General features: G+C 35.3%; 1 protein-coding gene across 2 annotated transcripts in view; it reads left to right on the top strand.

The window, feature by feature from the left end:
• Rasa1 (RAS p21 protein activator 1) overlaps nt 1-25,347 on the top strand; it is a 101,275-nt gene that overhangs the window by 30,766 nt on the left and 45,162 nt on the right. For both annotated transcript variants that reach the window (XR_009591858.1, XM_021661930.2), the window contains exons 3-8: nt 713-848; nt 1,693-1,763; nt 10,705-10,822; nt 14,241-14,272; nt 19,246-19,298; nt 20,364-20,514. Coding sequence is in view for 1 of the 2 variants with exons in the window: in XM_021661930.2 (XP_021517605.1) it covers nt 713-848; nt 1,693-1,763; nt 10,705-10,822; nt 14,241-14,272; nt 19,246-19,298; nt 20,364-20,514 (561 nt within the window). In the remaining variant the exon portion in view is untranslated. The remainder of the gene's footprint in view (nt 1-712; nt 849-1,692; nt 1,764-10,704; nt 10,823-14,240; nt 14,273-19,245; nt 19,299-20,363; nt 20,515-25,347) is intronic.

The following is a 25,347-nucleotide window of genomic DNA, read 5'->3' as shown; positions in this document are numbered from 1 at the left end:
GAAGTCTATAAAATTGTTAAGTGTTCAAAATAGGAAGTGAAGGGAGATGTCTTGATGGTAAATTTTCAAATATTTGGCTCATTTATATAATTTGAGGCTTGGAAATATGTCATGTCAAATCCATAAATACCTAAAAATAACACTCAGTTACCAGTGTTGTAACTTTTTTTTTTTTTTTTTTTTAAATAGAGGAATGTATGTTAATGGAAAAGAGTTTTGATATTATCCCCATTCAGTAAAGAGAATAAAAAAGACTGGCTTTAACACACGGACCATACATGGAGAGGACCTAGATCCTCTGCTCAGAGGAAGCCCATAAGCTGTTCAGTTTCCAAGTGGGTTTCCTAGTAAAGGGGACAGGGGCTGTCTCTGACATGAACTCAGTGGCTGGAGGCTCTTTGATCACCTTCCTCTGGGGGTGCAGCCTTGCAAGGCCACAGAGGAAGATGCAGCAGCCAGCCCTGATGAGACCTGATAGGCTAGGGTCTGATAGAAGAAGGGAAGAAGGTCCTCCCATATCAGAGGGGTAGGGAAGGGGCCATAGTTGGAAAGGAGGGAGGGTGGGTAGAATAGGAGGAGACAAGGGAGGTGGCTGCAGTGGGTATACAAAACGAATAAATTATAATAAATAAATAATAAATAACTGGCTTTTAAGATCCTTTCAAATTATGATTTGTTTGTTTTTGATTTTCTGTTTTTGCCTTTACAATAGGATTATTGCTATGTGTGGTGATTACTACATTGGTGGAAGGCGTTTTTCTTCACTCTCAGACCTAATAGGTTATTACAGTCATGTTTCTTGTTTACTTAAAGGAGAAAAATTACTCTACCCAGTTGCACCACCAGAGGCAAGTAAAACGTGAATGAAATACAGCTTTTATTTTACAAAATCAGATGGATTTTGATCTTACTAATTTCTTAAATCTAGTATAATTTAATAAGTATTTGTTTTAATTCTGGCTATAATACTAGAAAAAACTGATAGTTTCCTTAGAAAACTAATTTTTGTCTTTAAGTAATTAGATTTTTAAGATAATTTTGTGTGTTTATAACTTACCATAATTACTAGAGAAGTTAAAATGTTTACATCATAAAGGAAGATTAATTTCTTTGTTCTGTTTATCTTATTTGAGGAATGTTTAGATTACCTGAAGAAAATCTGTTATACTTCTACAATAATTTCTAGTAAACATTTCTAGGTTCTTTATACTGGCTCCATGAAGATTTAATTTCTATGAGCCTGTGGAGTTTATAATACAAAGTTGCATTGGCTTTAATTTTGGGCGAAATATCTTTTGACTTGGATACAGTCTTCTTATATATGTATGTGTCTATGATGTATACAGGCCTGCATATATGTAGGGGCATGTGTGTCAGGGGTGTATCTACATACACATGACTGTGGGAGCTAGAATTGTCACTGTTGATTATTCTGATTAATTGAAGCAAAGTCTCTGGATGAAACTAGAACTTTTGCACTTGACTAGTTTATCTTGATAGTTTGCCTCGGGTATCCCCTGTTCCTGCCTCCTAAATACTAGCATTGCAGGCAGCTGTTGCACCTGTTAACAAATTTTATGTAGGTTCTGTGGATCCACCTTGGGTTCTCAGGCTTGTGGGACAGGAGCTTTAGATACTTAGATGTGAACCATCTCCCCAGCTTCTAATTATTATTATTTCAATGGTTTTCAGCCAGTAGAAGATAGAAGGCGTGTACGAGCCATTCTGCCCTACACAAAAGTACCTGACACTGATGAAATAAGGTATTTTATATTACTTCTTATATATAAACATTTGAAAGAGCTAGACAATGAAGATTTAATTGCTCTTAATTTAGAAAATATTTGTTTTTTGAGGAACTATGATAACTGTATATAGTTGCCTTTGATACTGCTTCTGTTGGTGTTCCCATGGGATGGCTTATCTATTCCCAAGATTTAAATCAGGGTGGCCACAGTGAAAATAACAGAAGTAACAGCCTTTTAAAAAACCATCTCTGAGAACGTAGAGAGTTCTCTCATAATTTGCAGTTTATTTGTGTGTGTTTTTGTTTGTTTTCTGGCTTTTATTACCCATAACATTGAGGCCTTAGCTATAAATGATCCTGAAATAATTGTTTTAAGTTTTTATAATGGGTGAATAATTGGAAATTTCAAGAATATTGTATAACCATAAAGCCTAATAGGTTTTGTATGTAATTTTGATTATAAACAGGAAACTTGATTAGTAAAATTATCCTTTAAAAGTATTCAATCATTCAATAGAACCTTTGTTTCTCAACCAGAGAATGTCTGGCTCCTTTTGAATATTTATTGACTACATAGTTTCTCTTTGAAATAAAAGCAAATTAAAATATAAAAACATTTTGTGGGCTGAAATTTTTTGCAAATTAATATTAGAAAACAAAGACTTAGTTTGAATCTCAAAATAAAGGTTCTATTTTTACATATTTATGGTCAAGCTAAAAACTTCTCATTTGATTCTTACTGACACACTTTGTGAATTAATGTGGGAAAAGGAATAAAAGCAACAAAAGGAACAAAATCATTTAAAAGAGTTAAGTAGTATTGAAATACAAGTTTTTAGAAACTTTATAAATTTCAGATCTGATCATCTAAGGCAGCAGTTCTGAAAGTATATTTCATTTAATTGTTGATTTGAGACTCAGTTAGAGAGTCCATATGTTATATGGGCTTCTGCAGAGAAGATTTACTTCAAGAACTGTGGGCAGATTCAAGAGACCCATTGTATTAATTTTATTAATTCCAGAGGCCTGAGGACAGAAGATTAAAAAAAAATGGCTTAAGAGGAATCAGTGAAATATAGGAGGATAAAAGAAGGCAGCATTTATCTTTTTTTTTTTTTTATTCAGACAGTATGTATTATATGCTGGAAACCACATTACTCTAGCGTAGTACACTAATTCAAATGCTGCTCTGTCAAATGTAATGGTTCATAAAGGTACCTTGTCATTCAGTTAACTTGATATATAAAATTAACCACCAAAGTCGATGAGATTGAAATTTTCATAATTATTTTTCATTGTGACTTCACTATGATAGTGTAAAAAAGTTGGCCATTAAAAATTGCTGGTGATTTAAAGTTCAGCACAGCAGCACTTAAGTGTACAGTAATCTGGCTAAACAAAAATAGTATCATTTGATGTTAGGATGAGGAAGTAAAATATGTACTTTACTGTGTTCTGAACTTTGACAGCACATGTTTCTAGTATTTTTTGTAATAAATGAGAAGATAAAACACTTACACATAAGTGTAATTATCTGTGGCTCCTTTCCCAGCATCTACGAAAGTGGTTCTAGAAAGTTTTATTTATTTGGTTAAAATCTGCTGTCATTTATCTAGGAAATTATTGGAAATCATTAAGGGGGACTTTAGAATTGAGATGGTATTAATTTGTGGCTCTTCAAATAGTGTTTTTTAAAAAATTTATTTATTTTTCTTATTTATGGTTTATTCATTTTGTATCCCAGCTGTAGCCCCTTTCCTCTTCCCCTCCCAATTTCACCCTCCCTCCCTTTTCTCCTCTCATGCCTCTCCCCCAGTCCACTGATAGGGGAAGTCCTCCTCTCCTTCCATCTGACCTAGCCTATCAACTCTTAGCAGAACTGGTTGCACTGTCTTCTTCTGTGGCCTGGTAAGGCTGCCCCTCCACCCTCAGGGTAGGTGATCATAGAGTCAGCCACTGAGTTTATGTCAGCGACAGCCCCTGTCAGGGAACCCACTTGGATACTGAGTTGCTATGGGGTATATTTGTGCAGGGTTTTGTTTATCTCCAGGCCATGCTCATTGGTTGGAGTATCAGTCTCAGAAAGACCCCTGTGCCTAGATTATTTGGTTCTGTTGTTCTCCTTGTGGAGCTTCTGTTCTCTCCAGGTCTTTCTGTCTCTCCTTCTTTCATAAGATTCCCTGCACTCTGCCCAAAGTTTGGCTCTTATTCTCAGCATCTGCTTTAATACCCTGCTGGGTAGAATCTTTCAGAGGCCCTCTGTGGAGACTCCTGTTCTGTACCCTGTTTTCTCTCTCTTTAGATATCTATCCCGTTTGCCTTTCTGAATGAGGAGTGAGCATCTTATCCAGGGTCCTCCTCCTTGCTTAGCCTCTTTAGATGTACAGATTTTTGTATGATATCCTATATTATATGTCTAATATGTACTTATAGGTGCATATATTCCATGTGTGTCTTTCTGCTTCTGGGATACCCCACTCAAGATGATCTTTTCTAGTTCTCACCATTTGCTTACAAATTTGATTTCCTTGTTTTTAATTGCTGAGTTGTATTCCATTGTGTAAATGTGCCACAATTCCTGTATCCATTTTTCAGTTGAGGGACATCTGGGTTATTTCCAGATTTTGGCTTATACGAATAAAGCTGCTATGAACATGGTTGAGCAAATATCCTTATTGTATACTTGAGCATATTTTGGATATATGCCCCAGTATAGCTGGATATTGAGGTAGCACTCTTCCCAATTGTCTGAGAAAGCACCAGATTGATGTCCAAAATGGGTGTACAGGTTTACATTCTCACCAGCAATAGAGGAGGGTTCCCCTTTCTCATTTTCTCCAGCATGTGTTGTCACTGAGTCTTTTATCTTAGCTACTCTGATGGGTAGGTAAGGTGAAATCTCAGGCTAGTTTTGATTTGCATTTCCATGGTGACTAAGGATGGTGAACATTTCTTTAAGTATTTTTCTTCCCTTCTATATTACTCTTTTGAGAATTCTCTGTTTAGCTCTATATCCTATTTTTTACTTGGGTTACTTGATTTGTTGCTGTTTAACTTTTTGAGTTCTTTATATATTCTAGATATTAGCCCTCTCTGAGATACAGGGTTTGTGAAGACGCTTTCCCATTCTGTAGGTTGTCGTTTTGTTCTGATGACAGTGTCCTTTACTTTACAGAAGCTTTTCAGTTTCATGAGGTCCCATTTATTGATTTTTTAGAGTCTGTGTTGTTGGTGTTCTCTTCAGGACGTTTTCTCCTGTGCCAATGAGGTCAAGGCTCTTCCCTACTTTTTCTCCTAACAGGTTTAGTACGTCTGGTTTTGTGGTGAGGTCTTTGTTCCACTTGGTACTTTAGTTTTGTGCAGGGTGATAAGTATGGATCTATTTTCATTTTTCTACATGTAGACATCCAGTTAGAGCAGCACCAGTTGTTCAATGTGCTGTCTTTTTTCCATTGCATGGTTTTAGCATCTTTGTAAAAAATCAGGTGTTTATAAATGTGTGGGTTTATTTCTGAGTCTTCTCTTGGATTCCATTGATCCTCCATTCTGTTTCTATGCCAGTACCATGTCATCTATAGTACAGCTTGATATCAGGGATGGAAATACCTCCAGAAGATCTTTCATTGTAGAGGATTGTTTTGGCTGTTTTGGGTTTCTTGGTACTCCATATGAAGTTGAGAATTTTTCTTTCAAGGTGTGTAAAGAATTGTGCAGGTAATTTGATGGGGATTGCACTGAATCTGTACACTGCTTTTGGTAAGAAGGCCATTTTTACTATGTAAGTCCTGCCAAGCCATGAGTGTGGGAGATCTTTCCATCTTTTGATATCTTCTTTTATTCTTTCTTCAGAGGCTTGAAGTTTTTTTCATACAGGTTTTTGACTTGCTTGTTTAGAGTTACACCAAGGTACTTTATGTCCTTTGTGGCTATTGTGAAGGATATAATTTCCCAAATTTGTTTCTCAGCCCTTTTGTCTTTTGTATACAGGAGGGCTACTGATTTTTTTGAGTTAATTTTGTATCCAGCCAGTTAGCTGAAGGTGTTATTCAGCTGTAGGAGTTCCCTGGTAGAATTTTTGGGGTCACTCATGTATACTGTCATATCATCTGCAAATACTGATGCTTTGATTTCTTCCTTTTTTATTTCTATTCCATTGATCTCCTTAATTGTCTTATTGCTCTAGCAAAGACTTTAACAACTATTTTGAAGAGATAGTAAGAGAGTGGGCTGCCTTTCCGTGTCGCTGATTTCAGAGGGATTGATTTAAGTTTCTCTCCGTTTTGTTTGATATTCCGTATAGGCTTGCTGTATATTACCTTTACTATGTTAGGTAAGTGCCTTGTATCCCTGATCTGTCAAGGTCTTTAAACATAAACAAGTGTTGGATTTTATCAAATGTGTTTTGATAAAAAAAAAAAGGAGATTATCATGTATTTTTTTTTGTTGTTGTTGTTCAGGTTGTTTATATGTGGATTACATTGATGGATTTTCGTATATTGAACCACCCCTGCATACCTGGGATTATGTCTGCTTGGTCATAGTGCATGATATCCTTGATGTGTTCTTGGATTCGATTTGCAAATATTTTGTTGAGTATTTTTGCATTAATGTTTGTAAGGGAGATTGGCCTGAAATTCTCTTTCTTTGTTTGGTCTTTGTGAGGTTCAGGTATCAAGGTGACTGTGGCTTCATAGAATGACTTTGGTAATGTTCCTTCTCTTTCTGTTTTGTGGAACAGTTTGAAGAATATTGTTGTTAACTGTTTTTTTGAAGGTCTGGTAGAATTCTGCACTGAAACCATCTGGCTCTGGGCTTTTGTTTTTTGTATGGGAAACTTTTGATGACAGCTTCTATTTCCTTCAGGATTATAGGACTCTCTAATTTATTTAGTTGATCTTGATTCATCTTTGGTAAGGGAGATCGATTAAGAAAATTATCCATTTATTTCATTTGGATTTTCAATATTTTGCCATATAGGCTTTTGAAGTAAGACCTAATGAATATTTGTCATCCCTCAATGTCTGTTTCTTATGTCTCCCTTTTCATTTCTGATTTTGTTGATTTGGAGAGTGTCTCTCTGCATTTCAGTTAGTTTGGCTAAGGGTTTGTCTATTTTGTTTATATTTCTCAGAGAACCAGCCCTTGGTTACATTATTCTTTGTATTTTCTTTGTTTCTGGTTTATTCATTTCAGCCTGGAGTATGATTATTTTCAATCCTCCTCTTGGGTGTGCCTGCCTTTTTTTTTTTTTCTTCCCCTCTTGAGCTTTCAGTTGAGCTGTTACTTTGCTGTATGAGATGACCTGAATTTCCTTTTGAAGGCCCTTAGTGCTATGAACTTTCCTCTTAGCACTGCTTTCATTGTGTCCCATAAGTTTTGGTATGCTGTACCTTCATTTTCATTGAATTCTAGAAATTCTTTAATTTCTTTCTTTATTTCTTCTTTAACCCAGCTGTCAGTGCGTATCAGGTTGTTCAGTTTCCATATGTGCATAGCTTTTTGTTATTTCTGTTGTTGTTGAAGTCCAGCTTTAGTCCACGGTGGTCTGATAGGATGTAAGGGATTATTTCAATCTTCTTTTATCTGTTGAGCCTTTATGTCTGACTGTATGATCAATTTTTGAGAAGGTTCCATGATATGCTGAGAGGAAGGTACATTCTTTTGTGTTTTGGTGGAAGGTTCTGTAGATGTCTGTTAGGTCCATTTGATTCATGACCTCTGTTAGAGTCATTGTTTCCTTGTTTAATTTCTGTTTTGTTGAGCTGAGGTGTTGAAGTCTCCCACTATTAATGTGTGAGGATTGATGTATGTGTTATGTTTTATCTTTAAAAAATGTGGGTGCCCTTTTATTGGGGCATTGATGTTCACAATTTGTTGTCTTCTTGGAGAAATTTTCCTTTGTTGAGTATGAAGTGACCTTCTTCATATTTTTTTTTTTATTAATTTTCTTGAAAGTCCATTCTATTATATATTAGAATGATTACTCCTGCTTGCTTCTTGGGTCCATTTGCTTGGGAAAGCGTCTTTACTCTCAGGTAATGTCTATCGTGTGACTTAGTTATATTTCTTGTATGCAATATATTGTTGGATCTTGTTTACGTGTCCATTCTTTTAGTCTTTGTCTTTTTATTGGAGAGTTAATTCCATTGATGATGATAGAGATTAATGACCATTAGCTGTTAGATCCTTTTATTTTGCTCTTAGTTGTATTTGTGTAGTATATTGTAGTAGTGTATTTGTGTGCTTGGATACACAAGTTTTGATGTAGTGAGGTAATTTATTTCTTTTGTTTTCCTGAATGTAGTTAGCTTTCTTGGTTGTATTTTTCCTTCTATTATCTTCTGTAAGGCTGGATTTGTGGATAGATATTGTTTTAATTTGTTTTTGTCATTGAATGTTTTTTGTTTATTCCATTTGTGATGATTGAGAGTTTTGCTGGATATAGTAGCCTGGGCTGACATCTGTGTTCTCTTAGGGTCTGCATGATATCTGTCCATGCCCTTCTGGCTTACATAGTATCTGCTGAGAAATCAAGTGTGATTTTATGTTTCTTAGCCTTTTTCTCTTCAGCTTTTAGTATTTTTTTCTTTGTTCTGTATACTTATTGTTTGATTATTATATGGTGGGAGGATTTTATTTTCTGGTCTGATTTTACTGTATGCCTCTTGTATGTTTATAGTCCTCTCTTTAAATTGGGGAAATTTTATTTCATGTTTTTTTTTTTTTTTAATATTGGGTTTTGGAGATGAGAATCTTTTTCCTATTATTTAAAAAAAAACCATGAAATAAAATTTTGTCTTTTCATGTTGTCTTGGATTTCTTTGATGGTTTGTGTCAGGAAATTTTTATATTTAACATTTTCTTTGATGTTTGCATTGATTTCCTCCATTATATTTTCCACACCTGAGATTCTTTCTTCCATCTCTTGTAGTCTGTTGCTTTTGCTTACCTCAATATTTCCTGTTTTCTTCGCTAAGTTTTTAGTCTCCATGATTTCCTTCGTTTGTGTTTTTTTTTTTTTTAATTTTTCCAGTTCTATCTTCAGCTCTTGAACCTTTTTGTTGATTTCCTTAACCTGTCTGACTGTACTTCCCTGTTTTTCCTTCAATTCCTCCACCTGTTTGTTTGAACATTCCTCTGTTTCTTTTATTTCTTTCAGTGATGTAATTATTTCCTCTGTAAAGGCCACAAACTGGCTGCATCTTCCTATATTTCTGTAGGGCTGGACATAATCTGTTTGACTTTTTTTTCCTCTATTTCTTTATGTATTTCATTTGTTTACTCCATTACCCTCTTCATAACCATAGATGTAAGGTCACTCTTTTGAATTTCATTTATGATGGGGTGTCCAGATCTTCTTGCTCCTGGATGACTGGGTTCTGGAGATGACATTGCTTTGGCTTTTGTTGGTTGTGTCTGGCTGTCTCAAGTGCTGACTGTTAGTTTCTGGTGCCTGCTCGAATCCTGGGATTGGGGAGAATCCTCTTGGCAGTAAGATGGCTGTTCCTGAAGGAGGCCTCCTCAGCTTTTTGGGTATGTGGCCGGTACTTTTCTGGAATTGTCACAGCTCACCTCAGGTGTATGGACCTGTGTGGTTGTTGGTAGTCAAGGGGGCTCTCCTCTCACCAGAAGAAGTCCTGAAAACAGCTGCCCTGCCACTGGGTTTCTTGCTCTGAATTTAGTAAGCTGCTGCTGCTGCTGCTGCTGCTGCTGCTGCTGCTCTTATACTGTGTTTGCTGAGCGCAGCCCTCTTTAATAACCAGGGAGCCCCATGGTTTTGTCAGTTTAGCTGGGGACACAGGTTGTGTCCTGGAGCAGTGTCTGGGGGCTAATCCCAGTCTTCTCTAGGTCTGAGTTTGGAGCTCTGTGCCCCATTGTAATCAGTAGAAGCCCTTATGCGTGCAGCAGGAGGCTAGAGCCTGGAGCCTGGGGGAACCCAGGGACATTTCTGGGTATTAGCTGAGTGTCCTGAGGTCAGATATGATGTTTTCCGTACTGTGGAGTTTCCTCCTGACAGGGAGACCCAATCTGTGGTGCTTGGGGGTCCACAGTTCACAGTCTAGGATGGTGAGTAGAACACGCATGCACAGGTGAGTATCTCTGCGAGGGCTACTGTGCACCTGCAGGAACCTGGGAACTTACTTTTATTTTTTTTTAAGATTTATTTTATGTAGATGAGTACTCTATCTGCATGTTCACCTACATGCCAGAAGAAGGCATCAGATCCCAATATAGATGGTTGTGAACCACCATGTGGCTGGGAATTGAACTTAGGGCCTCTGGAGCAGCAGGCAGTGCTCTTAACCACTGAACCAACTCTCCAGCCCCTCCTGGGAACTTTTCTTGAGAACTTTTCATGTGTTGTGGGGTTGTCTGTGTGTCCTAAGGTCGAGCTGATGTTTCCTTTACCTTGGGGTTTCTTTCCAACAGGGAAACCCGGTTTCTGTTGCTTTGGGGCCCACAGTTCTGTCTGAGACTGTGATTTGGGTGTGCAGTCAGGTCTCTGTGCTGGAGGCTGAATGCCTGCTGGAGCCTGGGACCTTTTCCAAGGATTGTCTGGGTGACCTAAGGTCGGTCCCAATTGCTTCCTTCACCGTGGGGGTTTCTCTTGACTGGAAAACCCAGTTTCTGGTGTTGTACCCACAGTTCTGTCTGGGATGACAGACAGAGCAACCGTGTAGCTCTGGGCTGGTGACAGCGTGCCTGCCGGGACCCGTGAACTCTTCCGTCATTTAGCTGGGTGACCTGAGAATGTACCTGATTGCTTCCCACACCGTGGAGTTTCCTCTCACCTGGGAAACAAAGTCACTGGTGTTTTGGGGCCCAGAGTTCAGTCTCTTGGTGGCCGTGCAGTCACTGCTGTCCTGATTGCCCAATACAGTGTCCTCTTGGTGCCACCTTCTTGGATCCCCTTAAATGTCTATTTTTAAAAATTTTAATGTCATTTGCTATTTTAGTTTCTTAAAAGGAGATATGTTCATTGTTCACAATGAACTTGAAGATGGATGGATGTGGGTTACAAATCTAAGAACAGATGAACAAGGCCTTATTGTTGAAGATCTAGTAGAAGAGGTGGTAAGTTTCATTTGTTCTTCTAAATTTCAGATCCTAAATCCTTTATAAAAGTTTAGAAGTTGTCTAATTTCTGGGTCATCAAATAGAAACAGATTTCTCTTGTGAAAAGCTTTAATTCATAAGCACAAGAAATTCTAAGATATTTTTAGTGTTAGTAAATTATATTTTTAAAGAAATATATATTAATTAGTATGTTGTAATATTTAGCTGCCTTTGCAGAAATTACTTTTATACTTCTGAACTAAACCATCACTTGTAGTTATTTTGATAATTTTTTTGTGCTCTTATTCTTCAGCAGGTATATTTAACTCAGATTTTTTAAAATATTCAATCTTTTATTTAAAAACTATAAACAGTCACCAAAGTAAATTAAGCAAATAAATAAATATAAATAAATAAGGCAAGTCAATAAATATAACATAAACTGTCAGGGCTATATTTTTTACTGCACATTCTAAGGACACAGCAGAAACAGTAGTTGGGAGGCCTTCCACATTTTGGGATGTTAATAGAACAGCCAGTAGGCAGTTATAAGTGCATACATTTCATGCTTAGGGGAAAAAAAGACAATTTAAGGAAGTGAGCAGTTTCTGAGCAGGAATGTGGTACAGTATTAAGAATGGAAGAATAGTACAATAAAATTCCATACTATATTAAGATAGAAAAAGTAGTGAATATCATAACCTGCACATAATGCTTAAATAACATAGGAGCAAACCTGTATAAAATTTCATGTTATTTAAACCTATTTACAAATATAAAAAAGTCTGTACAAGCTCTGAACTTGCATATCACAAACGCTTACCAGTGTATACATGTTAGGGAGCGCTCCCCTGAGAAATTTTCTTTCAAATAGTTTTTCTTCTACAAAAATGACATGAGATACATTATTCCATATTCTTTCAGTCAGCAGAATGAGTTCTATAAAGGTGTATAATGAAAAAACCCAAGGGGGGAGGATCCAAGAAAACCAAAAAAGGGGAGGGAGGGAATTACAGTTCCACAAAACTGTTTTGACCTTTGCAGAAGTATTTACACAAATTTAAAAAATATTCATTCACTGCATAGAATATATCACAAATACTTACAGTTGACAGGAAAGTCTAGCAAACTTTAGAGCCTACCAGTAATGCTTCTTGGACACTACAGAATGTATCATCTAGTGGCTGCAGTGGTATCTGAGATTAAGTACTTATATCTACTGGACATAATTTTTCAAAATGCATATAATTTTTAATAATCGTAGAGAATTTTAATTATACATATATAATCCCAAAGTCCTACAATTCGAATATTCCCTTGCTTTTTTGCAGCGTTTCATACATTATTATTCATCTTGTGCATAATATGTCATCACAAAAGTTTTTAGATTCATATTAGCACTCAGTGTTCATGCTTTGCAGACAATACTCAGTACCACCAAAATGTATTAAATGTTATAATTTTGATTTTACATTTTTTACATAATTTTACATTTCCCTTTTATATTTGTGTGGTAGGATAGAATGGCTTCCTCTGATCTCTTATGGTTCTCCAGAACTATGCTACAGTCCATGTAGAAGATGGTGGAGTGTTTTGTTTTGCTAATTAGGATTCTTTTGTCTGCTTACTTTGGCAAATAGATCATAAGCATAAAACATATTGAGGGAAAATTAAGTTATGAAAGTTATATGTGATACATTCTGTATTTATAGTCGCATACACAGTAAAAGATCTAGGACTATAACTTACAGTTCTTTGAATAACATTCAGAATTCTTCATTGGAAAAGGTACTTAATCCACACAGACAGGACCATTCAGACTGAAGCATCTTATTGTCCATGTTGATTTTCATATAAATTTTTAGATTTTGTTTTATGTTAGTTAGGCTTTCTTTTGCCTATTATACTACTCTTCCCTATTCTGATTATGAAAGGGGATGATGAAAATATGGTTGTACTTTTTCTGAAACAATGAATAGCTGGATCAAAATCAATAAACTTGAGTAAGAACAGATGTCTTACTAAATGTTCTTACTAAATGTTCTTACTGGTTTGGTAAGAACCAGCATCTGTAGAAGAATAATGATAGTCAATTATAGGAGAAGGGGACATTACCTAACATGAGCACAGAAAATGAGCTATTATATTTATTATTATTATATTTATTTTGTAGTTTCTATAGTATTGAATGTTTGATTTTAATCTGAATAACTACTTAGGTCCTAATTAAGAGAAGTTCTTCTATAGCTAATATTTTTTTCTTTTTTTTTTCCTTCATCATCTGTTCATTGAAAATTCAGTATAAACTGCTAGAACTATAATTCAACAGATACTACATGAAAACTATGATCTTAACCTGTGTTTGGGGTGGTGATGATGTTAATAAAAATATGGCTTAGAATTTAAAATAGTCACTGTTGTGGAGTGAATAATATTAATGTTAGAATAGCTTTAGAACAGCCAGTCATGGTGGTTCACTTGGGAGGGAGGCAGAGGCAAGCAGATCTCTGAGTTTGAGGCCAGCCTGGTCTACAGAATGAATTTCAGGATAGTAGATAGGATTACACAGGGAGGCACTGTCTCAAAAACCAAAGAGGCAGACAGATAGACACACAGAGACAAAAAAACCAAACAACCAAAGGAGGCCCCCCGCAGTACAGACTTGAGTAAGATTAAGTTCAAAAAATGGAGAGAAAGAGAGAGAGAGAGAGAGAGGGGTTGCATTTTGTATTCCATAGAAAGGAGAGTTCTCACATTTTAGTGTCAAAATGTTTTAGTGTGTGGAGGTTGCATTGGTGGTTTTGTGCTTTTAAACAGGTAGGTAACAATGAGTTGAAAGGACATTCTGATAGCAAAAATCACAACAGAACAGAAGGCAAACTACAGTCGGGATGTGAAGTAGATTAGCAAATAGGTAGTTATGTGTGACCATGATAGAGACATCTAGATAGAGACGTCTAGGAATAAGCAGGAAATGCGTAGTTGAGCACTTGAGGCCTATGATTAAAGGAGTTAGTTGAAAAAGTAATTTGAAGACAGAAGAGAGGATAGTAAAGGTTTGGCTTTAAAACCTTTGGTTGGTTTATTTTTCAGTGCATATCTACAATTGAAACTAATGAATTCAGAGAGGTTAGAGTAGGGCACACCAATAATTACACTGTAGTTGCATGTTGCTTTAGTTTCAGGCAGGCTCTTTCTTCTCTTCTTATTAACTATTAAACTAACAGCAACAGGCAAAAGAGAAAAGATTATAGAGTGCAATTCTTGAATAGAAACATCTTTTCTCATGTACACATAACTATGAAAAGCATTGTGGAAATAGGAAATAGACCTGATTTTGTGGAAAATCAGGAAATAGACCTGATTTTTAGCAATTTTAATGAAATTAGATTAAGATTTAATTTTACAAAATGTTCTCTTATTGTCTTCCCTTTAGGGCCGAGAAGAAGATCCACATGAAGGCAAAATGTGAGTTTTTATTAATTATTAAAAGGGAAAAAAGTAATGTAAATTAGAAAAATAGCCAAAATACTTAATGACTTTTAGACTGATATTTTTAAGATTTGGTTCAGAGAATGGATACATAATTATTTCCTAAGGTTCTAGTACTGAATTCTTCTTCGTAAGAATTCTAAGCAAGTAGTGGCCTATACCCATATACAAATGTATCACCAAACTAAAGACGTTCTGGTGAATATTATCTTTGCCTTATAGTGAATAGCACAGGCTCTCCTGTTTATCTTCATTTTCTTACTGATTATAAATATTCCTTATTTTTTTTGTGGCCACATCATTAATGAACTTTTAAAGTTAGCTTTTATCATGTATATTTGTGAAAAATTCTCACAATTTTAGTATAACCAGCAAGATTTTTTTAAATAAGCTTTTTAAACTGCTTTCATGTGTATAAAATTCCTTTTAAAATCATCACCTTTAATCCTATTCTATTCATGTTATTTCCATAGAGTATTCATCTGTTAACTTTTCAGTATATTATTTTTTCTTAATCAACTTCTCAGCATTGGAGATGTAATTTAAAGCTGGCCTCAAATGTTTTATTTTCTTATTATCTCATTATTAGAAAATAAATATATTAATCTGAATATTCCACATGTAGTTCTCTTATTTCAGTTTCATGTCTTTTCTTAATATATATATATATTCATCTTTAAAAATGTTTTTGTTTATTCACTTTACATCTTCATTATAGCACCCTTCCTCCTCTCCTGTTGGCTTCACTCTCCCTTTCTCTTCTCACCCCCTCTCCTATTCCTCAGAAAAGGGGAGCCCCTCCCTCCCCCAGCTCATCAAGTTGCATCAGGACTAAGTGCATCCTCTTCCCCTGTGGCCTGGTGAGGCAGCCTTCCCAACACTCCAGGGGGTAGTGATCAAAAAGCAGGCAACAGGATAGCCTCTACTCCTCTCACTAGGTAATCGATGTGAAGCCTGAGTTGCTCATCGCCTTTATCTGTGTAGGGGCTTAGCTCCAGTTTATGCATGATTCTTGGTTGGTGATTCATTCTCCTCGAGGTCCTCTGGGCTCTGGTTAGTTGGCTTTGGTGGTCTTTATGTGGAGCGCCTGTTACCTCAGAACCTTGTATCCTTACACACACACACACACACACACACACACACACACACATACAACTCTTCCACAAGACTTCTTTGCTCAGTGTTTGGCTGTGAGTCTCAGCATCTGATTCTATATTGCTGCTAGGTGGAGCTTCTCAGAGGACAACTGTGCTTGGCTCCTGTCTGTGAGCATTGCAGAATGTCAGTGGCTGTCTCTCTCCCGTGGGATAGGTCTCAGATTGGGCCAGGCATTGATTGGACATTTCTTCAATCTCTGCTCTATCTTTATCTCTGCACATATTGTAGGCAGGGTGAAATTTGGGTTGAAGTTTTTGTGAGTGAGTTAGTATTTCCCATCCTCCATTAGGAGTTCTGTCTAGTTAGAGGATATCCTCTTTTATCTTGTGAGTACATTTTTATATTATTCCATGTTGATACAAATGACTCTGTTACAGCAACTCTTCCTGGATAGTGTTTGAAGTCTGTATCAGCAGTTTCAAAGTCTGGTTCATGCTTGAAAAACTCGGATTCATAAGAAAAGCATTTTTTTGTGTGTCTTTGTGTATGTGTGTGTGAATATACATATGTGATATATAGTCCCATTTTCTGCAAACACAGTAATGCTGTTCTTCATTATATAGCTTCTTGACATAGGTCATAGTGCAAAGAATAATTTCTTTCACTCTTGTCAGAAAACAGGAGCTGGAGTGGTAGCAAATGTCAATCAGTATTCATTGCTTAATATTACAGATTTTGAGAAGTAGAACACTAACTTTTTGCATGTCTTATGGTGACTACTCTGTTTAGTTAATGTGTATAAGAATGTGAATTCATGGGGCTTAGCAGGTAAAGGCATTTACTATCAGATTTGATGATCTAAATTTAATCCCCAGGACCCAACAAGTTATTCTCTGACGTCTATGTGCATATCATGGTGTGTACACACACACCCTCACACATTCTCTAAACGAATCTGAATTCAGTATTATGAAATCCTTCAGATTTCCAAAGGTGTATATTTCTTTGTATCTCTGTTTTAAAACTACAGATTTAAGATGCCAGGATATATTTAAAACTTCATTCATTTTCAATGTCAAATATAAGACATCGCTGGGAAGTCATATTAAAATGTTTTATATTAATACATGTTAGTCTTTTATTTTTCTGAACTTTGTATTTATGTGATATTTAGCATAAGTTAAGTTTGTGTTGATTTATTTTATGTATGTGCCCACTCTCTTTAGTATTTAAAGTGGAGACTATGGTAGTGAAGTATGGCAAATTCTCTAAAGTATCCCTAGTTACAGTGAATCTCCTTGAGATTAAATACCTGGTTTGACTAACTTAATTTCTTTGAACTCCATATCTGTGTGGACAGTACTAAGTTCTAATACTTTTTCTTCTTCTAATAATTTATTGAATGTGTGCCTTTTCATTCTTAAACAAAATTTCTACAGTCATTCTGACTATACAGCAGCTGTCCAAATCATTAGTCTCCTCACGTTCTCTGTTCCAAGACTTAGAATGGTTTGCCTAAAGAACATCCCAGATAGTACCACTTTCTCAACTAAAATCCTGAACTTATTCTCTACCAACTTTTCTTCAGCAGAGCTTCAAAAGATGATCTGTGATGAACATGTTTCATGTACATTTTATTATTACCTTTCCACTTTTCCTTTTTTATGAATGACTCTTTTAAAAAGTGCTTTTATTAAGCTGTTTCCCAGGTCAGAATTACCTTTCAATTCTTTATGTATTTATTTATCTAACTTAGTAAATTTGAGTTCAGTGAACCTTCATGTAAGTCCTTATATATGTTGAAGACTTGGTACCTTTTTCAAATGCCCTAGAAAATACATACCACTATATTGACTGTATTTACCATGTAGTTTTACATGGTATTTAGTTGTTCACTTTTTTCCCCCTAACCAGAGTTAGAACTTCATAAGAGCAAGGACTTACCTTTTATCTAGAGTCCAAACGATGTATTTGAATTATATAAGTTTTATACAAGAATAACTCTTAAGAAATAATATTGCCTCTGTCTTAAGGCTATTTTCTTTCTTTTAATTAAATATTTATTTTTTATATTAATTACATTTCATTCGCTTTGTATTCCAGTTGTAGTCCTCTTGCTCTTTTCCTCCCAACCCCACCCTGCCTCCATCATCTCCTTCCATACCCCTCTCCGAGTCCACTGATAGGGATGGTCCACCTCCCCTTCCATCTGACACTAGTTTATCAGGTCTCATCAGGACTGGCTGCAATGCCCTCCTATTTTCTTGATACTCAAAATATTCATCTTTAAAATTTAACTTGTTTTTGTTTTGTTGTTGTTTTTCAAGACAGGGTTTCTCTGTGTAGTCTTGGCTGTGTTGGACTTGCTTTCTAGACCAGGCTGGCTTTGAACTCACAGAGATCCACCTGCCTCTGCTTCCCTAAGTGCTGAGATTACAGGCATTCATTTAAAATACTTAATTTTTTTTTTAATTATCCTCTTTGGTTTTTATTTTTACTAGCTAGAAAACTGTAGGGTTGGTCTTGAATTCCATCTACCTAATTCTCTTAGAATATAGAAATCCATGCTAGCATGTGTAGTAAATGATAATTTATCCTTTACTTGAATACAGTATGTACCCCCATATGTCTTAAAGAATTGTGTACTATATTTTTCATATGTTCTTCATTATGCATGTCTGTTCTGAGGACATCAGGGAATCTGAATTAGTAAGTTAGTGATTGGAATAGTATTTTTAAAGCTTACTTTATTTACTTGAAAATCAAGTTATCTTTTTTACTTTCCCTAGTAATAGAAAGGTTAATTTGAAACAGAATGAATGACCTCTAAATAGCACCTTGGAGCACTCTCACTTTGTCTGGTAGTGTATGTACTTTACAACTGGCACTTAACCCATTACTACAAATCATTGTAGACCAAAGAAGACACAAGAGACTGTAAGAGAAGTGATTGGAGGCAACCTGCAACAGAAAATCTGATTTAATGTAAATAAGGGAAAAATCTTTAGACCTTTGGCTTTTAAATAATTTGATTTGTTTTATTTTTTGAGACAAGATCTCACTATATGGTTCTGACTGGCCTGATCTCACTTTGTAGACCAAGCCTGACTCAGTGGACAGAGATTGCCTACCTCTGCCTCCCAAATTCTGGGATTACAGGCATGCGTCACCACTCCTGATCCTAAAGTAGTCTTTTTTTTTTTTTTTATGTCACCTTATAAAAAGGTAAATATTAGGGACTTGAAATTTTATTCTGCCATACTTTCAACTATTATTTATAATAATTTTTAAATGCTTAAATTCAGAATAGAGATTATGAAATACTATACCAGTCCAGTTTGATAGGCTACTAGCTCAGAATTAAAAAGTCTTAGTTCTTTCTGTTGGTAATACTTGCTCTTAATGTTTACATTTTAATTTTTTGGAGGAGAGATTTCATTTTTAAAGAAAATTAATTTTGGAAACATTAAAATTAAGGAAACATTAGAAAAAATTAATTTGAAGGGATCTGCCTTGTATCATTTCCCTGTCCCTCTCAAACTTTTCAAGGAAAAATGGAGTTCTGCTATAAGCATGTAAGAAATACTACTAGAACTAAAACCATTGCTTTAAAAAATATTGTAATTAACGTGGAAAATGTAGTTTATACTGGACAGTTCCCGGTTTTCCTTTACTTTGTTAAAATAAAGCACTGTAAGTTTTCAAAATAAAATAGAAATGTAATGAATGAAAAATTGATCATTTCCATTACATTTCTTTGATGTCAGCTTAAATTACAAAATTTTGGTTACCTTGGAGTACATGAAAGCAGCAGGATTTGATTTAAATGTCTAATTTGTTCTCCTTTTAAGATGGTTCCATGGGAAGATTTCCAAACAAGAAGCTTATAATTTATTAATGACAGGTACCTTTTTATTCTTTAATGTTTTTATTTATAAAGTTGAAACAACTGTTTCTCATGTACTATACTTTTCTGTAGCATTTGATTAATACATGCATATTATAATTTCTTCCCAGCGCTGGAGAGTTGGTATTTTGTGGTTTTGTTTAGTTGAAATGTACATGTATGATAAGCTCTTTTGTAGTATATTTTTCTTTTTCTAGCTTCTGTCCCTCTTTCCTTCCCAGTTTGTTAGACCATATGATCTTGTGATGTACATTTTCATGTGTATCAGCTCTATCCTACATAGAACATACTTAGAATACATAACATACTTTTTAATGCTGAGAAATACATTAGGAAACCATTCCATATTTACAGATGCAAATATTTGTCATTCTTTTTATTGATCATATGATTTCTAGTCTACAAATACCATATAACATACCATGTATCAATAGAAGATACTATGTTGTCTTTTTTTTTTTTTTGGCCTTTTATTTGAAAGATACCTTCTCCCACTCTTTTTTTTTTGTGTGTGTGTATGTGTGTGTGTGTTTTATTTTATTTTTATTTTTATTTTTTTTGTGGTTTTTTAAGACATGATTTCTTTGTGTAACAGCCCTGGAACTCGCTCTATAGACAAGGCTGATCTTGAACTAGCAGAGATGTATCTACCTGTGACTCAATAACTTTTGAACTCCATATAGTTCTCAAGGCATGTTCTCATTAAAGGCATGTACCAATATACATTCTTGAGTGCATGGTAGAATTACATAACTGAGCTTTATTTAATATGTAATTCCCAATTACTGTGATTGTTACAGGAAATTAGGAAGGGTATAGATATGCTCCAGAATTTACTGTTACAGAATTTCTATTCCATATGTTTATAAAACAGAACTAGTTAAGATACACCAGGAATAACATGGACGGTTATAAACATGAAATGAAAATAGGAAACGCTGTCTTAAAGTTTTTTGATAAAAATTTGCTTGTGCTCATGACTTTGACTTATTTAAATTTCTTAACCTATTTTCTCTTTGATTTGATAATTAGAGTATAAAACTAACAGCTTGATTTTTACAGTTGGCCATGTCTGCAGCTTTCTTGTGAGGCCCTCAGATAATACTCCTGGTGATTATTCCCTATATTTTCGGACCAATGAAAATATTCAGCGATTTAAAATTTGCCCAACACCTAACAACCAGTTTATGATGGGAGGTCGATATTATAACAGGTAAATCATAAAACAATTTAAATTATGTTCTAACTGTGGTAAAAATAGTTGGAATCAAAATATATAAATTTCCTCAATTTCTAATGTTGCAGTAGTCTTTTGTGAGAATGTTTTAAAACAGTGTCAAACGTAAATATTAATAATCTGTCTACTGCCAAATATATTGTTGTCTACTAAAATATTTGTGTACAAGCTATTTGTATGTAATTCCCTAGGAGTCATCTGATTTTTACAAATATTATGTAATTAGATTATTCTCTCAAGGTGATAAGTTGATACGTTTTGTGAGTCATGATTCGTTTCTACCTCTCAACTTCTGAGACAACTTTGTCTCAAAACTCAGTGATTTTTGGTTGCTTGCTTATTAGGAAGGTAATTAAATTAATAGAGGAAATTGTATGATATAGAGTGGAAATATTTTTCTGGAAAAGAGAAAGCTGGATGAAACATTTGCCCACTTTGATAATACAGAGTACTATTATTTTCCTTTTTGGAGGATGGCACGATCTTATTTTAAAAATATATTTACTTGCTTAACTTAATACTGCCCTAATAATCCCTGACTAAATTAGAATTTCCTAAGTTCCAATTTGAGTTTTAAGAGCTCCAATAGCTCCAATAGCTGATTATCTGGGAAACCAAAATTCAGTGATGAGATCTTTACTAAGTTCAGTGGAGAATTTAAAAAGACATTAAATGAAAGGTTTAACTGTAGATGTTTGCACACCTCATTATATTAAGCTACCTGATTATCTTCAATCTTATAATCTGAGCTTAGACATCTTCACCTATAATTCAGCTAGAGTTGGAATTTTTCTTAGATTAGATTTTCCCATTGTGAAGATTTTGGGAAACCTAGAACATACATTGAAAGCATACATATGCAATTGAATTATTAAATATCCAAATTGAGGTGTTTTTTTTTAAGAAATTGTCTTAGTAAGAATTTTATCACTGTGAAGAGACATGACCACAGCAACACTTTTAATTACTCTTTTAATTTACCTCCTTACCACAGTTTCCTCTTCTACCAGTCCTTCCTCCATCCATCCATTTTTCCTTCATTTTCTTTGGAAAAGGGGAGGGGTCCCATGGATATCGACTAGGTACACCTTCAATTGAGGATAGATGAGGCAGACCAGTAGGGAGAAAAGGTCTCAAAGGTACTCAACAGAGTCAGAGACAACTCCCCCTCCCCCACCCTTCTGCTCTCATTGTTAGACCCACATGAAGACCAAGTGGCACAACTGTTACCTATTGTGCAGTGGGCCAAGGTACTGCAACTCTTATAAAGAAAAACATTTAATTGGGTCTGGCTTATAATTGAAAGGTTTATAGTCTATTATAGTCATGTAAGAAAACTTGCTGGTACGTAGACAGATAGGATGTTGAAGAAGTAGTTGAGAGTTCTACATCCTGACCAGCAGGCATCAGGACTAGAAAGTGACATTGGGCCTGGCTTGGGCTTCTGAAACTTTAACCCCCCCCCCCCCCCGTGACATATTTCCTTCAACAAGGCTACACCTGTCAATAGTGCCACTTCCTGAGTCTAGGTGGTTCTTTTTCATTCAAACTACCACAAAGATGAAATAATTTACCCAGGATTATTTATTTTGAAGACTGTTTTAGTCTAAACTTTGTCATCTTTATAAACATGATAAATCTTTTTACAAACTGGCCTCTTAATAAGATTTTTGAAAGTAGTCTTTGTAGAGACCATAATGGAAAAAGAAGAAATGATTCGGGGACTTAATAAAGATTTACAATGGTCTTGACCACTCCCCAAATGTGACAATCTTACTTTTTATTCCCTATGGATACATTAATCTTAAAATGTTAAGATATCTTGATTTGAGTTCCTAGAGTTGTTTGTTTGTTTGTTTTAAACAAAGGTTGACAAGGTAGCTCAGAGAGTCAAAAAACAAATGCTGTGCAAGCTTGACAACCTGAGTTTGATTCCTGGAACCCATGATGGGACAAGAGAATTGATTCGCAAAAGCTGACTCTGACCTCCACACGTGTCTTGGACTCAAGAGACACACATGTGTGCTTGCACAGACACACAATATAAAAATAAGGCACAAATTATGTGATGATGAACAGAAAAAAAGTATTATTAGTAATAGTTCCTAGGTAATTCAGAAGAAAACATGTATGTGTTATTTAGATATGAATATGTGATACAATATTCATTAAATCTAACAGCAGCATACTATGGTATTCTGTTTTCCCATTAGACATTTTGCTCTGTTGCACGAAGTGACTGTTGAGTTACTGCTTTGACACAATGTGTGAATAGGAGAGTCATTTAGTGCCAAATTAAACTCAGCAGATATTTATTGACTAATTATTTAGTGTAATCTAGTGTGCTGAATACAAATTAAAGAAAAAAGTTGCCATTTGTACACTATTAGTGCTCCAAAGTGTTAGAAAAGAAGATGTTCAAATTGTGATAGATTGAAAAACAAAACAAAGCAAACAAACAGAAAATAGTTGTGGAAACCACCAAAAAAAGTACAATTTAGGTAATGATAAAGAGGAAGCAGTGGGGCTTTAGTAAGACACTGAAGAGTATACTGCACTTGTGTAGGGCTCAGGTAGCAGTGTGCATTGCTTTTTTATAATATGTACAAAATTAAAGTACATGGCACAGTGTCTATAGAATTTTCTTGTTTATCAGTAGGTGCCCTCCTAGTGGCTACAGTAACTGAAGAAAATATATTTTTCTTCTTTAGCAACTATTAATTGTCTATAGATCCTCAGGGAGAGGTGGCCCTCATGAGCCTCTCCCTTCTCCATGGCAGGGTGTTTAGAGATTGATGCTTTTGCAGTGGTGTGCAGGTAATAGTTGATGAGGGTTTACAAATGCAATTGCCTTGTACAATGTACAACATGTCACCCTTTCATTCAACTCTTGCATTCATTCTGTCCCTTCTTCCACAATGCTCCCTGAGTTTTGGAAGGGGAGATAAGATGTCAAATTATAGCAGACACTTAAGTTGTAAATCTCAGCAGTAACTGTTGTGCACTATAGAAAGAAGCTTCTTTGAACAAAGCTGAAAACAGCACTAGTCTTTGGTAATGAACACAGTTAATTAGAAGCTAATTTGTATTGTTTTTTGAGACCATGTCTCATTATGTAACCCTAGCTGTCCTGGGACTATATAGACCTGGCTCACTTTACTCATAGTGATCTACCTGCCTTTGCTTCCCAAGTGCTGTTTTAAAGGTTTGTGCTACTATTCTTTGCGAGAAGGAAATCTGGATGTGCATCATGTCTACTCTGCAAAACAGCAGCTGAATCTTCTTTCCTGCTAGAGCCTATGACTGCTGCAGCCATGGACTTGATCAGGTTTACAGTACCAGATGAGCTTTCTCTCCTGTGAACCAGGCCTCAGATCACATCAGAAAGTGGTTGGCTACTCTTCTAGCCAACCCATATACCTATATAGTCATATGCCAGTGGGCACATCTGGCCTGGTAGGTTGGTAGTACAGAGGATCTACAACTGAAACTTGATGTCAGTTCTCCCCATCTACTTGCATAGCGATTTCTAGAACCACACAAAGGGAAGAAGCTTCTAGCTTTCTTTCTACTTTATTTTTCAGTGTTCAAGGTATGGTGCTTTCAGAAATAGAAGCTTACCACATCTTTCTCATGGCTAATGAATAAAAGTAATAGCCTATATTGTTTGGGGGCATTAAAGGAAGTAGCCCACCCTTGGTGCTGAAATTTTCATTTAATAACCTGTGGCTTCTGAGAGCAGCTTTATTTACCCATCCAGGGTGCCTCCATTCAAGCTTGTAAAAATTTAAATTATCTTACCAAGAATCATTTATACATATTAAAAACATAAAGTTGATAACCAAGGGTCAAAGAGAAGAGGAAGAGGTCCTCCCCTATCAGGGGACTAGGGAAAGGGCATAGGGGGAGAAGAGGGAGGGTGGATAGGACTGGAAGGAGTTGAGGAAGAGGGCTGCAGAGGGTATACAAAGTGAATAAATTCCAATAAATAAATATATAAGCAAAATTAAATTTAAAAACATACCAATTGTATAAATCACTACATTTAACTGTTATATTTCCATGCCTGCGTTTACCATGATTGTCTCCTCATCCATACAAAAGGCTTTGATCTTTACTGATCTTCGTAGATAAATTTTTTCCTTTAAAACAATCTTTGTGATGCTATATAGCTACAGTCAGTTTTTTCTGATTTTCTGTTTTCTTCAGTTTTAGATTTATGCTGTCTTCAAAATCTCTCATTGTGTTAAAAATTTATCATGTTGGTTTTCACCCCACCTTTCTCCTGTGTTTTACTTTTGAATTTTTTAGTGTAGGAGAGAGGCTGGAATTGTACATCTACATACAAAAAATCCTGTTGTTATTTTGTCATCCTGAAGAATTATAGGAAGAAAAAATCAAGGGTAGATTAAAAAAAAAAAAACCTCTTTAGAGACATATTGTGGGCATCTTAAAAACATCCATTTAGTATATAAAATAAAAGTATAAGTAGAAATTAAATATCCAGACATTTATTTGACCTATAAATTACAGAACACAGTTTTATTACAAAAAAATATTCTGTGGCAACCTAAACTTTGTTACATTATGTCATTTTACTTTAAGTTTCATTAGTAATATTTCCCAAATATATAGAAAAGTTGATGGTACTTTTTATTCAAAATCATCTAATCCTCCCCTGCCACAGTGACAACTGTACAGGGGAAATTAGCTATTCGTTTTTCTTTATATTCTTCAACTTCCCATTTTTACTTAACTATTCCTGTGCTATTTTATGACATAATGACATTCTGTGCAAAAGCAAATGTA

This window comes from Meriones unguiculatus, chromosome 5, assembly GCF_030254825.1.
Source record: "Meriones unguiculatus strain TT.TT164.6M chromosome 5, Bangor_MerUng_6.1, whole genome shotgun sequence".
Lineage (NCBI taxonomy): Eukaryota > Metazoa > Chordata > Mammalia > Rodentia > Muridae > Meriones > Meriones unguiculatus.
This window is presented reverse-complemented; position numbering and strand designations above follow the sequence as displayed.